General features: G+C 35.0%; 1 protein-coding gene across 13 annotated transcripts in view; it reads left to right on the top strand.

The window, feature by feature from the left end:
• The window catches only part of CCSER2 (coiled-coil serine rich protein 2), a 162,823-nt gene that overhangs the window by 133,236 nt on the left and 15,566 nt on the right, over positions 1-14,021 (top strand). For 6 of the 13 annotated variants that reach the window (XR_010935906.1, XM_067710327.1, XM_067710325.1 and 3 more), the window contains one exon: positions 1,446-1,535. Coding sequence is in view for 12 of the 13 variants with exons in the window: in XM_067710327.1 (XP_067566428.1) it covers positions 1,446-1,535 (90 nt within the window). In the remaining variant the exon portion in view is untranslated. Of the gene's footprint in view, positions 1-1,445; positions 1,536-12,497; positions 12,631-14,021 lie in introns of those variants that run through there. The other 7 variants (XM_067710329.1, XM_067710333.1, XM_067710331.1 and 4 more) reach the window with 2 other exon arrangements.

Here is a 14,021-nt window from a genome sequence, read left to right as displayed (position 1 = left end):
ACAGGAATGAAGACACAGACATAGAGAATGGACTTTAGGACACAGGGATGGGGAAGGGTAAGCTGGGATGAAGTGAGAGAGTGGCATTGACATATATACACTACCAAATGTAAAATAGATAGCTAGTGGGAAGCAGCCACATAGCACAGGGAGACCAGCTTGGTGCTTTGTGACCACCTAGAGGGGTGGGGTAGGGCAGGTGGGAGGGAGTTGCAAGAGGGAGGGGATATGGGGATATATGTATACATATAGCTGATTCACTTTGTTATATAGCAGAAACTAACACAACAGTGTAAAGCAATTATATCCAATAAAGATGTTTAAAAAAAAAGATAAATGTCTTATATTATCTGTTTTCTTCTTTACAAATTCCTATTATATTGAATTCCAGGAGGTCTTGATTGACCTGCATATATATTGAATTTTGTTTCAGTGACTGTCCCATGTTTCAGAATGGGAAATATGTCTATACTAAGAATACAAAGAATGTGAAACACGTCTGTATTACAGAGATTTTTGTTTTGATTAGATTTTATTTTGATTATGGAAATTGGGATGATCCGATTGCAATTAAGAAAAAATTTGAATATTGGTAAATATTTTAAAAGTAAAAACTTACCATTTTAGCTTGATGCAATAATCAAGAATTTGGTATGTAGGTTTTCCTACAAGAAAGCGTATTTACCTCCAGGGGGGTTGTTTAATAAATAATATGGCTGTATTCCAACTTCACACCAAGGAGAAATTATCATTATCAATCTTTTCCTTTTTAAAAAATTTGATATTTATTTGAGAGACCGTAGTTTACACAATAGGCACATTATTTTGTGTTGTATAAATTACTGAATGAGTATGATCTGAGTGAAGTCATGTGAAGAGAATTTATTTATGAACTGAGATGGTCAGATGGATCTTGTCAAAGGGCAGAGATCCTTTAAAATATTCCAGTCCAGTAAAGTCAGCACATCATTAAAAGGGCTTTTAAATGCGTTGCACGGGTGAAGAGACAACCTTAATTGTGGACTGGTGGTATTTAATAGCCGAGTCCCATCAAAAACGAATTTAAGAAAGAAACTGCTGCAGTGATTGTAGTACCATAATACTTTAGGGACGTATTTAAAGTTTTGCTATTATATTCTATATATACTGTATATTGCTGTATATGTTCTACATCTATATACACATATATTTATATAAATAAAATCATAGGTAGTGTGTTGTATAGGCAGTATAAGAGATTGCCAACGGTAATTTTGACTACTCAAAATTTTGCCTTGCTGGGTGAATCTAAAATCCAGTCTGTGAAAAAGATGGGAGACTACTGAATAGATTTTGATGTTTGCATTTTTATTTTAACCCCCTAAGAAAGACCCTAATTACTTTGTTTGTATGTATATGTGTATATATAGAATTATACCAATGTAAAAATTTATGTTTTTGTTCAGGCAACTCGGTGTAACTGCCATCAAAAATCTAAAGAGGAAAAACGCACATATGCTGATAAATATACCCAAACACCCTGGAGAAGAATTCCTGTAAGTAACACATACTCTTATCCTCTTTTCTTGTCATTTACTATTTCAATGTTTTGTTCTACTCCTTTTACTGTAATAATTTTGAATCTGCTGTGGCTGTCAGTTTTTTTTTAAGGTAAGTGGATTTTTCTTGTTCTTAGGTGTTTCTGTGCTTTCTAAAGCTTCTCTTCTGTGTCTTATATGAATGAATGTGCATTTAATAGCTTTTCCATTCTGCATACCGTAGGTCATTTTATTTGAGTGTCTAGTCTCTCTCTTATTGCATGTATTTATGAGAGTAGTAGTTCTCCATGCCCTACAAGAAAAAGAAGTCCAAAATGCAGTCTTCCCTCTTTAGCAGCATATGACTCTGAAAATATATTATGTAGCCTGTTCTTTTTATTTGTTGAGACTTTTCAAATATATTGTTATTATAATTACTCAAACAAATATTGAGGCTATTAGGAAGTATAAATGCATTAAGATACAGACAGTAAAGGTTATGTTTTGGGCATAGTTAGGGTAGGGAATGGCTTCTTCTAAACAGTAGAAAATAACCATGCATTCTGTGCTTCTTCATTGTTTTTCAAAAATACTACATCTCAAAACATGTTTAGTGTTAAAAATACACTTTCTGAACTCGCTCAGGATATGCCTGAGCCAGAGAGTCATGGCTATCAGTCATTGTTATCCTATTGTATGGTGCCAAGTAATAGGTATTTCATGGTAAAAGAATGCCTGATAAGCCAGCCTTGCTCTTCTTTTGCCTTATTTTAAGCAGTGGAATCCTCGTTAACACAAATGAACAGGGAATTATAATGGTTAGTGTAATCAACAATCTGCTTTTTTTAAACTTAGCTATAGGCCTTTAAAGTTTATACGATACTTATTTCTTTTCATCTAATAAGTAGTTATTTTTTGTATGCTCTGTATAAAGTACAAAGCTAATAATTAATTTGTTCAACAAAAGTTTGGTGAGCCCCTCCCATCTCAGTTATTAGCCTCTTGAAGTAGAAGTGGGGAATTGGGAAAGAAAATATACAGACAAATAAGGATTCTTCCATTAACAAGTGCTTATTAAAGGAACTGACGGTGTGATATAGTTAAAGTGTAGAAAGTGCTGTAAGGTTCAAAGGATTGGGAAAGTCTAGGTGGAGGAATCAAGCTTGGTGAAAAGGGTGAAGGTAGTGGTTGAATCATAGAAAGCAAAAGATGTCAGTAGACAGAGACGAGTTCCAGAATTGAGAATGAGAGACTATTCTACATCAGCACTCTTCCATAGAGTTTCCTTGAGGTCCAGTGCAGTAGCCACTAGCTACATGTGACTGTTGAATACTTGAAAATGTGGCTAGTGTGACTGCAGAAGATAACTGTAAATAATATTTAATTGTAATTAAATGTAAATAGCCACATATGGCTAGTGGATACCATATTGGACAAAGCATCTCTAGAGTTAATGATGAAGTAGACTTAGATGGATTATAGGAAAGCCACCTGGAACAATAAAGGGAAGTCAGTGAAGGCAATTTTTGGAAGAAATGAAGGAAAATAAAAAAGACAGAGTTCATATTTAGGTAGTGGAAAAAAAGAGAAAGAAGGTAAAAATGAGTTGTAGGAGAAGATGGTACCTTCAGAAGAAGAATGGATAAGTCAAATTCTGACCAAATGTTCTCATCTGAGGGACAGAATGCCCAGATAAAATAGTGAAATGGATAACATGGAAAGAAGAATAAAAACATGGAAGGTGCCTAATCATTCATACAAGAATACTTGAAGAGACTAGGCATATGCAGGAAAATGGTGATTATGTGAGAAATAAGGATTCACTTTATAAACTTATAAGACTATATTTTAAACATAGTATGACATTGTTGATCCATGTACAAGCATGTTCTTATAAATAATACTATCTTGGACTGAATTTTAAGTTTTTAAAATGTATTTCCAATATCATTTTTAAAGGATTTAACATCAGTATTTGAAGATTTGAATAGTTATTTTGCACATTAAGTAAATTGTAAATTTTCATGATAGGTACTTTTATAGAACATTTGTTTGAACATCTTAAATTAACTAGAGAAGACAAAATACCAGAATACATTTCTAGACTCACACCATCAAAGCTTATTATTTATGCCCTTGAATCTCAAAGAAGGGATTGCAAGATGGACCCAAAGGATTCACATAATGACCCAACCTGGATTACTCTGAAAATTGAGTGTAGGAATAAACAGTTTTATTGGTATCATTGGGAAAGCTGCCAATCAGTTAAAACTCAGATTGTGCACAATTTGACCTGATACTAGTTTCCTCTCATATTTTAAGAACTAACTCTTATTATATATAGCAAAGGAGTTAAGAAAGATGCTTTTATATAAAATTTAAATGCTCTGTTGGAATTAGTTTCTAGTACTGAATCACAGATTAATCCACTTTATAGCATATTTAATAGATATGAATAAAATTTATATAAATTCAAGAATTGGAATATCATCAGCATTATTTGCAATCCTTTGTGCTTAGAATTAGGTTCGCATGACTCAGATTTATTGGATCATACATATATTGCAAAATGTTACAGTCAACTATGTTCCTATTGTAACTATTTATAAAATAGAAAATATTGAATCAGAAAAATATATCACAGACATATCACACACAAAAAAATCAATTGTTTATAATTCCCAAAGGAGAAGGAATTTACTTAGTCCTACCAGTCATGATATATGTGCTAGCAAAGAACTTTGCTCCTTTTTTTCCCCTTGCCTGGGAGATAAGTTGAAATGTTAAATATAAGGAACAATATAACCCAAAGATTTGTCTCAAGTACTCTTTCCTAAGTCCTTTTTCTTTTAGACCACATGCCTTTCTGATTTGGAAGTGGGCAGTATTATTGGTTAATTTTTATGTAAGATTAATAACCTGATTTTAAACTTAGATGTGCCATTTTCTCCCAATTAGAGAGTCGTTACATTACTATTTATATATATTTCCAAAGGGAATTAAGGGATTTATTTCTTTGCTAAGCTTTTTATTTATATTCACTATTACTTATATTTAAAATATGCCACTAGAAGTATTTTAAGTGAAATATCTATATCCTTTGGTGTATAAACATGTAATATTTAATGGTCATGCAATAATGTTTAATCAATATTAGACATTGAACGTTAAATATGACCTATGTTTCAGTGAGCTAAATGCTGATAGGAACCATCTTTGTACTGAGACATCACATTTTAGTAGGCATGTGAGTATGACAACACACCAAGAATTCTATTATATGTGTCTTTTACACTGTAGTTTATGAGCAATAGCACCTGAAACCAATAACTGAAAAATGGAATTGTTTTACAAGGCTAGGGACAAATGAAATATAGATATTAGAGCAGCTGAGTGGTTTATCTGGTCATAAATTTAAGGGTATGTAAATTCGTATCCTCTAATACCAAATACCAGAACTGAAGTAGGCATTTTTGGAACTTTGTTTAAAATATCCACTGAAAGGGACTTCCCTGGTGGCACCGTGGTTAAGAATCCGGCTGCCAATGCAGGGGACATGGGTTCGAGCCCTGGTCAGGGAAGATCCCACATGCCGCGGAGCAACTAAGCCCGTGTGCCACAATTACTGAGCCTGCATGCCACAACTACTGAAGCCCACGCGCCTAGAGCCTGGGCTCTGCAACAAGAGAAGCCACCGCAATGAGAAGCCCATGCACCACAATGAAGAGTAGCCCCCGCTCGCCGCAACTAGAGAAAGCCCTCATGCAGCAACAAAGACCTAACGCAGCCAAAAATAAATAAATAATAAATAAGTTTTTTAAAAATAATAAAATAAATAAAATGTCCACTGAAAGAAACAAAGTTTGTGTGCACAGTAGTTAGAAAACAAAGGACAGCACCAAAGTTTTCCACTGCTGGTATCCATTTCATGTGTGTAATGTAGGGTTTAACTTACTGACTTAACACAGTGAGAGTGTAGGCAGGACATAGAGAGATTTTACTCTTAGAATTTAATGTTAGATAGCAATCAGTGAGAAATGGATGATCCTGTTAGGTTTCCAAGAAGCAGCATGATCAAATTAGTCTTTTAGAAGAAATTAATCAGCTTCCATAAGAGGTAATAAAAGTTGCTCCTCTTTTAGTTTATGCTAGCAGAGTGCTAACTTATCAGGCCTTTATTTGTTGGAGCATTCTAACTTCTCTTGTTCTTAGGTAATTACAAAAACATTTTTACAGATGTTTTAGAAAATTACTATTTTTTAAATGTCAGATGTAACTAAAATTTTTTCCTAGAGAATGTCTCTTTAGTATTATGCTCAGAGGGTTCTTTCAAAAAGTTACATTGATATTCCTGATATAACAGAAAATAATACCATTTCTCTTACCTAGTCCTAAAATTTCTAAGCAAATATAGCTATCCTGATCATTCAGAGCAGTGAAGTGTCAATGTACCTTCAGCCAAAGCCCACCAGGAATATATCTGTAAAACAAGTTGGGTGGATTACTTGTTGCAGCCAGGGAGAACACACATTGTGAAAAATGATATCAAGATTGTATCAGAAAGAACCTTTTATAGGATTTGAGCTTTTCTTGGATGACTTGAGGGAGGGTCTAAGGAATCGGGTTTGCTCAGATTGGATACTATCAGAAGATAGAAAAGTCTAGAGTACTTTCTGGATGGCACAGTGTGACCTTGCCTTTATCTGTACTTAGGCAAAATTATGAAGTGACCTTATTTTGTTTCATGTTACCATGGTCTCAGAGTAACCATGGTATTCTGTGAGGTTGTTTATGAGATCACTGGGCACTAGGGGCTGCTTGTCATCTTTCACAGAAGGAATACCTGGGCATGGATTAAATAAAAATTTACCAACCAGATGAAATTTCTTTTACGATTGTAACTGTAACATTTGGATTGTTACCTCTCTGTTTTTTTAAATCATTTACTATACTTTGCCATGTTTTAGTGTAGTTATTGTTGGTGGTAGTAGTAATGATTACATAAGAATTATTATGAGGAAAGAGAAGTTTGGAGAGTTAGAGTTGGATCACATTATGGAGAGACTTAGATGTTAGACTGAGAACTTTCAACTTAATTCTGTAGCCAGAAGGTTCTAGCAGGGGCCAGACTTAACTGTATTTTGTTACAGGGAGAGTAATGTGAGAGGAGAAACTGTGATTGTCATGAGGCAGGGGTTGTGTCTCATTCCTTCATCTGTGCTTACTGGCTTAGCACAGGGCCCAGTAGGATTGAATCAGTTCCAGTGAGAACACAGTGAAGGCAGGGAAAACTACTTAGAAGATTATTATAATAGCCCAGGAGATGAGGCTAACCTATGATTTTTGATCTCTCATGGAGACGGAGAGAAAATCCCTGAGGCAGAATCTGTTGTCTTGAAAAGTGATTAGATGAAAAGGTGTGATGAATGGGAAGAAGATGGATGTAAGTTATCAAATGTGGATGACTGGGAAGATGACATGTCAGTTAAGAAAACAGGAGAACCAAGAGAAGGGATTTTATTTGGTAAGAAAACTGCTAAAGGTTTTAGATATATATTTTAATCACTTGAGATTGAGATTCTGGCAGGACAGAAGGGTAGAGGAGTTTGAATATGTAGGATTGGAACTTGAAAAGTGCCAGAGAAGTTAGATATAGATGTAGATTCAAAGTGGGGCGGTGGGAGGTGGGAATGAGTTTATGGAAGACAGAAATCTCTAGTAAAGAGTTTCATCCACTAAGGAAGCTCAGTGCTACAGTGCCAACTGCCACAGACCCCTTTCGGAGCAAATAAGACCATTCCAGGAGGCTTCCTAAGCTCTCCCAGAAGAGGGAGACACAAGCAAACTAATCTTCCTGAATCAGGAAAAGTTTTATCTCTTCAGTGCTAAGATTAAAAATTCTCCATCCTCTAAGCTCAGGTGGTAACTCTCATCTGTTCTCATCCCTTGCTTTAAGAAAAAGCAGCTGCTGAGGGAAGAGCTGCATGTGTTCTGAAGAACTCGGTTCACTGTTCTTTATCTTATCCCACAAGGTTTGAGTTCACAGAAAGATGTTTTTACTTGGTCTCCCTAGGCTTTATCTTGAGAGAAATGAAATTTCCTCTAAAACCCTGAATCCAGATACTCTTGTTTTTTAATGTTTTCGTATTCTTTTATTTTGTTCTTGTTTGTGTGCATATGTATGTATTTTGTCCCACCGATTTAAAGTGTAACTAGAATGTTATGCATATGGTTAAACTATATGTCAGATATCCTATGTTTTCCTACAAGTAGATTTTCCCCTTGGATGTGATATATTCATATGCATTCCTACTGCTTTTTGTTTTTATATACAACCATTGTGATTTCTCCAGCAGAAAGCGTCTCATATCTTCATCTTAAAAGTCAGCAGAAGATTTAAAGTAGACTCAGTTGAGCAAAAGGCCCTTTCCTGGGCAGAGCTTAGGGATCTTCACAGCATCAACTAGGAAAGAATTATGCACTTTCCTGCCCTCTAATTAGTGCTCCAATATAAATGTAATGTGAGCTACATATATAATATAAATGCTTTAGTATCCAAATTAAAGCAAGAAGAAACATGCAAAATTAATTTTAATAAAATACTCTATTTAACCCAGTAGTACCATTTGAACATGTAATCAATATAAAGAAGATATTGAGATACGTTACATTCTAGTTTTTGTTTTCGTATGAAGTCTTTGACATCTTGTGTGTATTTTACATTTATACCACATTTCGATTGAGACTATCTGCTTAACCCCATGTAGCTGCTAGCAACCATATTGGATAGTGCAGCTCTGAATGGAGGTCACTGGGTTTGGCTTTAACCCTGAACTATGTAGCAGGAATTAACCAAAAAATAACACAAAATAGAAAATTCCTTCAGGTTTTAAACCATGGGTCCATTTATTCATTCATTCATTGAACTTTGACTAGTTTTTTCTGTATTTCAATCCCAGTACTAAGGGCTTTGGATACTAAATGAAAGACATTGCTTGATTCTTAGTTTATGGTACTCATGGACAGACAGCAAAGTGTAAATCAGATGATAGGACAGTGAGGCCTTGTTTCTGGACCAGAGGATGGTGGACATGTCTTCCAGTTACGGGGACTAGACCATCTGGCTCTCAAATCTATCTTCACATGGCCGTGACTTCCAGCAATCTTCAGTTCAGGAGTGTAGTGTATTCCAGCACTCACTGCTGGAAGAGATCTATCCGTCTGGGAAATTTTTCTTTCTTCGTTAATACTGTCTTTTTGCTCAAAATCATGTTTCCCATCCTTTCCTTAGATCTTATAAATCATACATCTTCTAAGTTTCGAAGTTAGGGTCTTCCATACAAGTTCCCTTCTTTGTAGAAACACTTCCAGTAGACATGGAATCATGGGGAGCCAGCACATGCTGTTTCTTAGCGCTGCTGCTTGGTGTTGCTCACATGTCTGCTGTCTCTGAACTTGCCTGGTCTCAAGGTTTAGTTAGTCATGTTTTATAGTTGTTTCAGTTTTTTTTTTACTATTGAAAGGAATATATAATCATCTTTTTATTATCAGGGAAATTACCTTTAGTTTATAGAGATGAGAAGGTCATTAAACATGTTTTCCTTCTCTCCCCAAGAAAATATGATCCTACCAATATAATTAGCATTTCAAATAATTTTCCTCAGTATCACTCTAATGTGCATTGTTTTTACTCCTCTGTTTGTGTTGTTACTTTTTATTTTAAATTCTTGTAGATTCATAGGAAGTTGCAAAAATAGATCCCTTATTTCACCCAATATCCCACAACAGTTACATTTTATATAGCTGTAGTACAGTGTCAAAACCGAAATTGACTTTAGAGAATGCATAGTTCTGTGCCATTTTATCACTTGTGTAGATTCCTGCAACAACTACCATATTTAAAACACAGAATTATTGCACCACTACAAAGTTCTCTCTTCTGCGCTGCCTTTTAATAGTCACAACCACTTCTTCCCTTACCATTCCTAACCCCTGACAACCACTAATGTCTTCCATATCTAAATATTGTCATTTCAAGAATTTTATATAAATGGTGTTATACAGTGTGTGAGCTTTTGAGATTGGCTTTTTTTCACCCAGCATAATACCCTGGAGATCCATCCAAGTAGTTGTGTCTATCAGTAATTTGTTCCTCTTTACTGCCGAGTAGTAGACCATAATATTGGATGTTCCACAGTTTTTTTAACCACTTGTGTCTATAATAGATAGACATGTTGGTAGTTTCCAGTTTTTGGCTATTAAAGATAAAGCTGTTATAAATATTTGTGTAGATGTAAATTTTCATTTCTCTAGGATAAATGCCCAGTAGTGCGATTTCTGGGTAATATTGTAACTGTACGTTTAGTTTTCAGAGAAACTGGCAAACTGTCAGAGTGGCTGTGCTATTTTAGATTCTCATCAGCATTGTATGAGTGATGCAGTTTCTCTGCATCCTCACTAGCGCTTAGTGTTGTCATTATTATTTTTTAAATTTTAGCCATTCTGGTGGGTGTGTAGTTGATATCTCATTGATTTGTTTGTCTTGGGGGAGTAAAGAATGGGTATCATTGTATTTGTTTTTTAAGATTTTTAGGTGCTTGCAGTGTGTGTCCAGGCCTGTCAAATGTTATATCTTCATCTCTAGGTAAACACAATAACTTAATTTAATTCAGTTTGAATCAGTAAACAGAGTCTCCCGTTTGCTGGGGACGGTTAGGCAGGGAATGTGGGACATTTAACATCTTTTAAACTCCTGACAGGTTCTAGGTATTTTTACAGATACTTTCACTTAAATTATTTTAAAGAACTAATGATTTATCATGAGAGACAATTTAATACAGTTGATTGTTTTAAGTGCCGTATAAATAGAGTTATAAAATTAAAGGATAACAGTGACTCTGGAGTTGGGGGTGTGTGAGCCAACTGAATTACAACTAAAAGTGAGACGTTTCTTAGAGATGAACCATTCTATCTTAGTTCGTTCAGGCACCTATAACAATACCACAGACTGGCTTATAAACAATAGAAATTTATTTCTTACAGTTCTGGAGGCTGCAAATTCCAAGATCAAGGCACCAGCCTGCTTCCTGGTTTATAAACAGCCGTCTTTTCCCTGTGTCCTCAACATGGTGGAAGGGGTGAGGGGGCTTTCTGGGATTTCTTTCACAAGGCACTAATCCTATTCGTGAGGGCTCCACCCTCATGAGCTAATCACTACCCAAAGGCCCACCTCCAAACCATCACACTGGGGCAGTAGGTTTCAACATATGAAACTTGGGGGCGGGAGCACAAATGACTTAGTCTGTAGCACATTCCAATCCTGCATCTTACAAATGAAGAGACTGAGACTCAGAGAAGATCAGTGGCTTTCTCAAGGTTATAGGCTCTTAGAAGATCCAAGGAAAAACACAGTTCCCTGATTCCCAGTGGGTACTATTTCCATAAACCCTCAGGGAGACGTTATTTCTTTGAGAAGGAATCTCTGACTGCTGGTTTAGTTTATTTACAAAATCCCTATCTGAAAGTTTCTTTACCCAGTGCAATGAGTAGAAGCTGGTCCTGCCTGGTGAAACCCATAGGGAGAAAAGTACATGCCCCTTCTTGGCTGAGGACTTGCTTTGTGTAAAGGTTTTGGACCAAAACATCTCTGAAACAGCAAAATCGAGTTGTATCAGGTAATATCTATGGAGAGCACCTGGGGTCATCACCCTATTAAATATTTCCTAATCTGTTTTCACAAACACCCATGGCTAAATTAGTGGAGAAGTTACAATAATTTCAAAAGACAAGATCTTTATTTACTAGGATACTCTAAAGATCATTAATTTTATTTAATTTCTTGTAGCTATTTGTTTCCTTAATCAACATAGAAAATGGATCTTTTTTTGGTTTTTGTTTTGTAGTGAGCAATGTAGGATTATTCTTAAATTTAAATGTGTCTGATTATACTGAACCTGAGACAAGGAATGTTGATACAGGAGTGGACATAAGTTTTTTATTTGGATCAGTGTTCCCGAAATATCTAAACATCAGTAAAATACATTAGTAATCTTCTAGTACATCATTTCTATATCAGATTAATTGCTGTGAAAAATTATGCATACTTTATTTTGCAAATTGAGCTGGATGTGATGATGATTTACAAGCTCATTTTTCTTGATGCTATCATGAGTGTTTCTATAGTTTTATGTGTGGATATGTCTCATCAGTGAGGAGGCTAGGAACAGAGAGACATGAGACCCAATCTGGTTCTATTTGTGTGAACAAATTCTCTCTTGAAGACCCAGTTTTACCTGGAATGTGAGGAAATAGAAGTAAATGACATTTCTGTTGTTTTCCAGTTCTGATAATCTGATAAAAATAAGTAAAGCTAAGAAGCCACAAGTTAATAAAATTAAAAAGTTTGCATGTGTAACCTGTGGCCTGTATGTCACATTATTGATATAGTACTCACTCTTACAACATCCTAAGTCTTTTGAATGCTGTGTTGGTTCTGCTATCTTCAGCTAATGTTCTTTATTTTAGCTGCTAATCCTTTGAAAACCTATGAGTTAAAAAAGAAAAAAATTTTGTATGATAATTTTTTAATGCCTAATTTATTATTGATGCAGTTTCTGTGTGTTTAACTCTTAAAAGTCTATCTCCCCTTTTAAATGCTTTCATTTTTTGCAAAAAAACTGGAATCTGCTACTTTAAAAAGAGATACATGATGATAAATGTAATTGTATGCCAGAAAAAATATATTATTTCATATGCATTAACTACAAATATTAGAGGAAAATAATTTTTTCCTTAACATATAAAAAATAACTAGTTTTGGATTATGATGTATTTTTAGTAATTTGGGCTGCCTGTATTTAAAAAAATGAAATCTGTCTTCTCATTAACACTGTTATTTTTTTTTAAAGTATGACTGTGGTTTCTCTATTTTTTGGTTCCCTTTTTTATTATACCTCCCTACCCCCGTCTCTCTCTGCACAGGGTGGGTATTCTGCCCCCTCCTTCTCTCCTTGGCAGGGCTCCTTCCAAGGCATCCCACGGACTGTTCCACCGCACCGCAGACAGAGTGAGTCTGTGTCTCTCACTCCTATCCTGCTCTGGCTTCCCATTCATGGTATTCCCCTTCTGCATGACTATCCCTCCCCAGCACCTCCTCTCCCTCCAGAGTGACCTGCAGGCACACGCTAAACCAGCACTCCCTGGGCTCTCCTCTCTTAATTAATACTTCCTTTGACTGCATGTAAATAGACTTTTCTCCTTAGAGCCTTAGGAAAGCTGTCTGAAGTTAATGTCATTCTAATGCCGTTTAAACCTATTGCCAGTGACCCTATACCTACTGACATGCATCTGTCTTTAATATATTTTCTATTTTCATGACCTTGAGATATATGAATAAAAATTTTTTAAATCTAGTCATGTTAAAAATGTATACACTATCTGCAGTAGTATAATGGACAGATGCATATTGTTTAGGGAGCAGGCTTACTAGACCATTGCACATTTCTTTAAATATTTTCTAATCAAAAGGTGTTGATTGTGTTTCACTGTCATCTAATACAAAAATCTTTTAAATCATTTTTAAGAGTGTTTTTTAATAACTAATATGTCTTTGTAATTTATCAGCTGCTTTACAGTACAGAAGAAATGGCTTTTGAATATGCATGGTTTACTAACATTTCTAATGATTTAGTAATTGTTTGACTTAAAAAAAATCTTTGTTTACATTAAATCTGCTTTCCAAAACAGCGTTTATTATTTTGTATTATGTACTTAAGTATATAACTGGTAAGTTGGTTATATTTTATCTTTTTTGAAAAGTCACCCAAAAAAAGCTAATGTTAATGAAAAAGATATAAATGTTGTCAGAGTCACTTTTATGCCTTCTCCATAGATTTGCCCTGATTTGTGATTCATATCAATTTTTTCATAAATTATTCTTATCAAAGTCATGTGAAGTATCAAAGGTCCAAAAGGGGGAAATTTTAAGCAGTTAAAATTTTAAAATGTGATTTATTCAAATAAAACTTTATTTCTTGAATTAGTCAATTATAAAGTATCAACATGAATTTGAGACAAGGTTTGAAATTTATTTTTTGACCATTATGCCTTTCCTTCCCTTTTGCACTTTTTAAAGAACAATGGAATAGAGTTTGCATAGGCTTTTATATCAAGTTTATTTACTAGCAAGTTAATTTGTTGGGTGAAAGCGTTCCTCCCTTTTCCTCCTTTCCCATCTCCTACCACCTTTGTAAATCCTCCTTTTTACTTCCTTTGCTTCAATTAGGTTGCTTTCTTCTCCATTTGAAGATGGCTAGCACATAAAGAATTATACTAAATTGCTAGTGAACTAATCTGAATTTCAAAGGGCAATTACAACAAATGATAATGTATTCTTAAACTGTAGCCAGTATACTGCATGGTTGACAGATTTACCTCAGATTGAGGTAAATTACGCACCTACCTTAACTTTTCTGAAGCCCCCTTATAGTCCCTGTTCTTTTTCTC

This window comes from Pseudorca crassidens, chromosome 16 (assembly GCF_039906515.1).
Source record: "Pseudorca crassidens isolate mPseCra1 chromosome 16, mPseCra1.hap1, whole genome shotgun sequence".
NCBI lineage: Eukaryota > Metazoa > Chordata > Mammalia > Artiodactyla > Delphinidae > Pseudorca > Pseudorca crassidens.
Note: the sequence above shows the minus strand (reverse complement) of the source record. Positions and strands in the feature narration are given on the sequence as shown.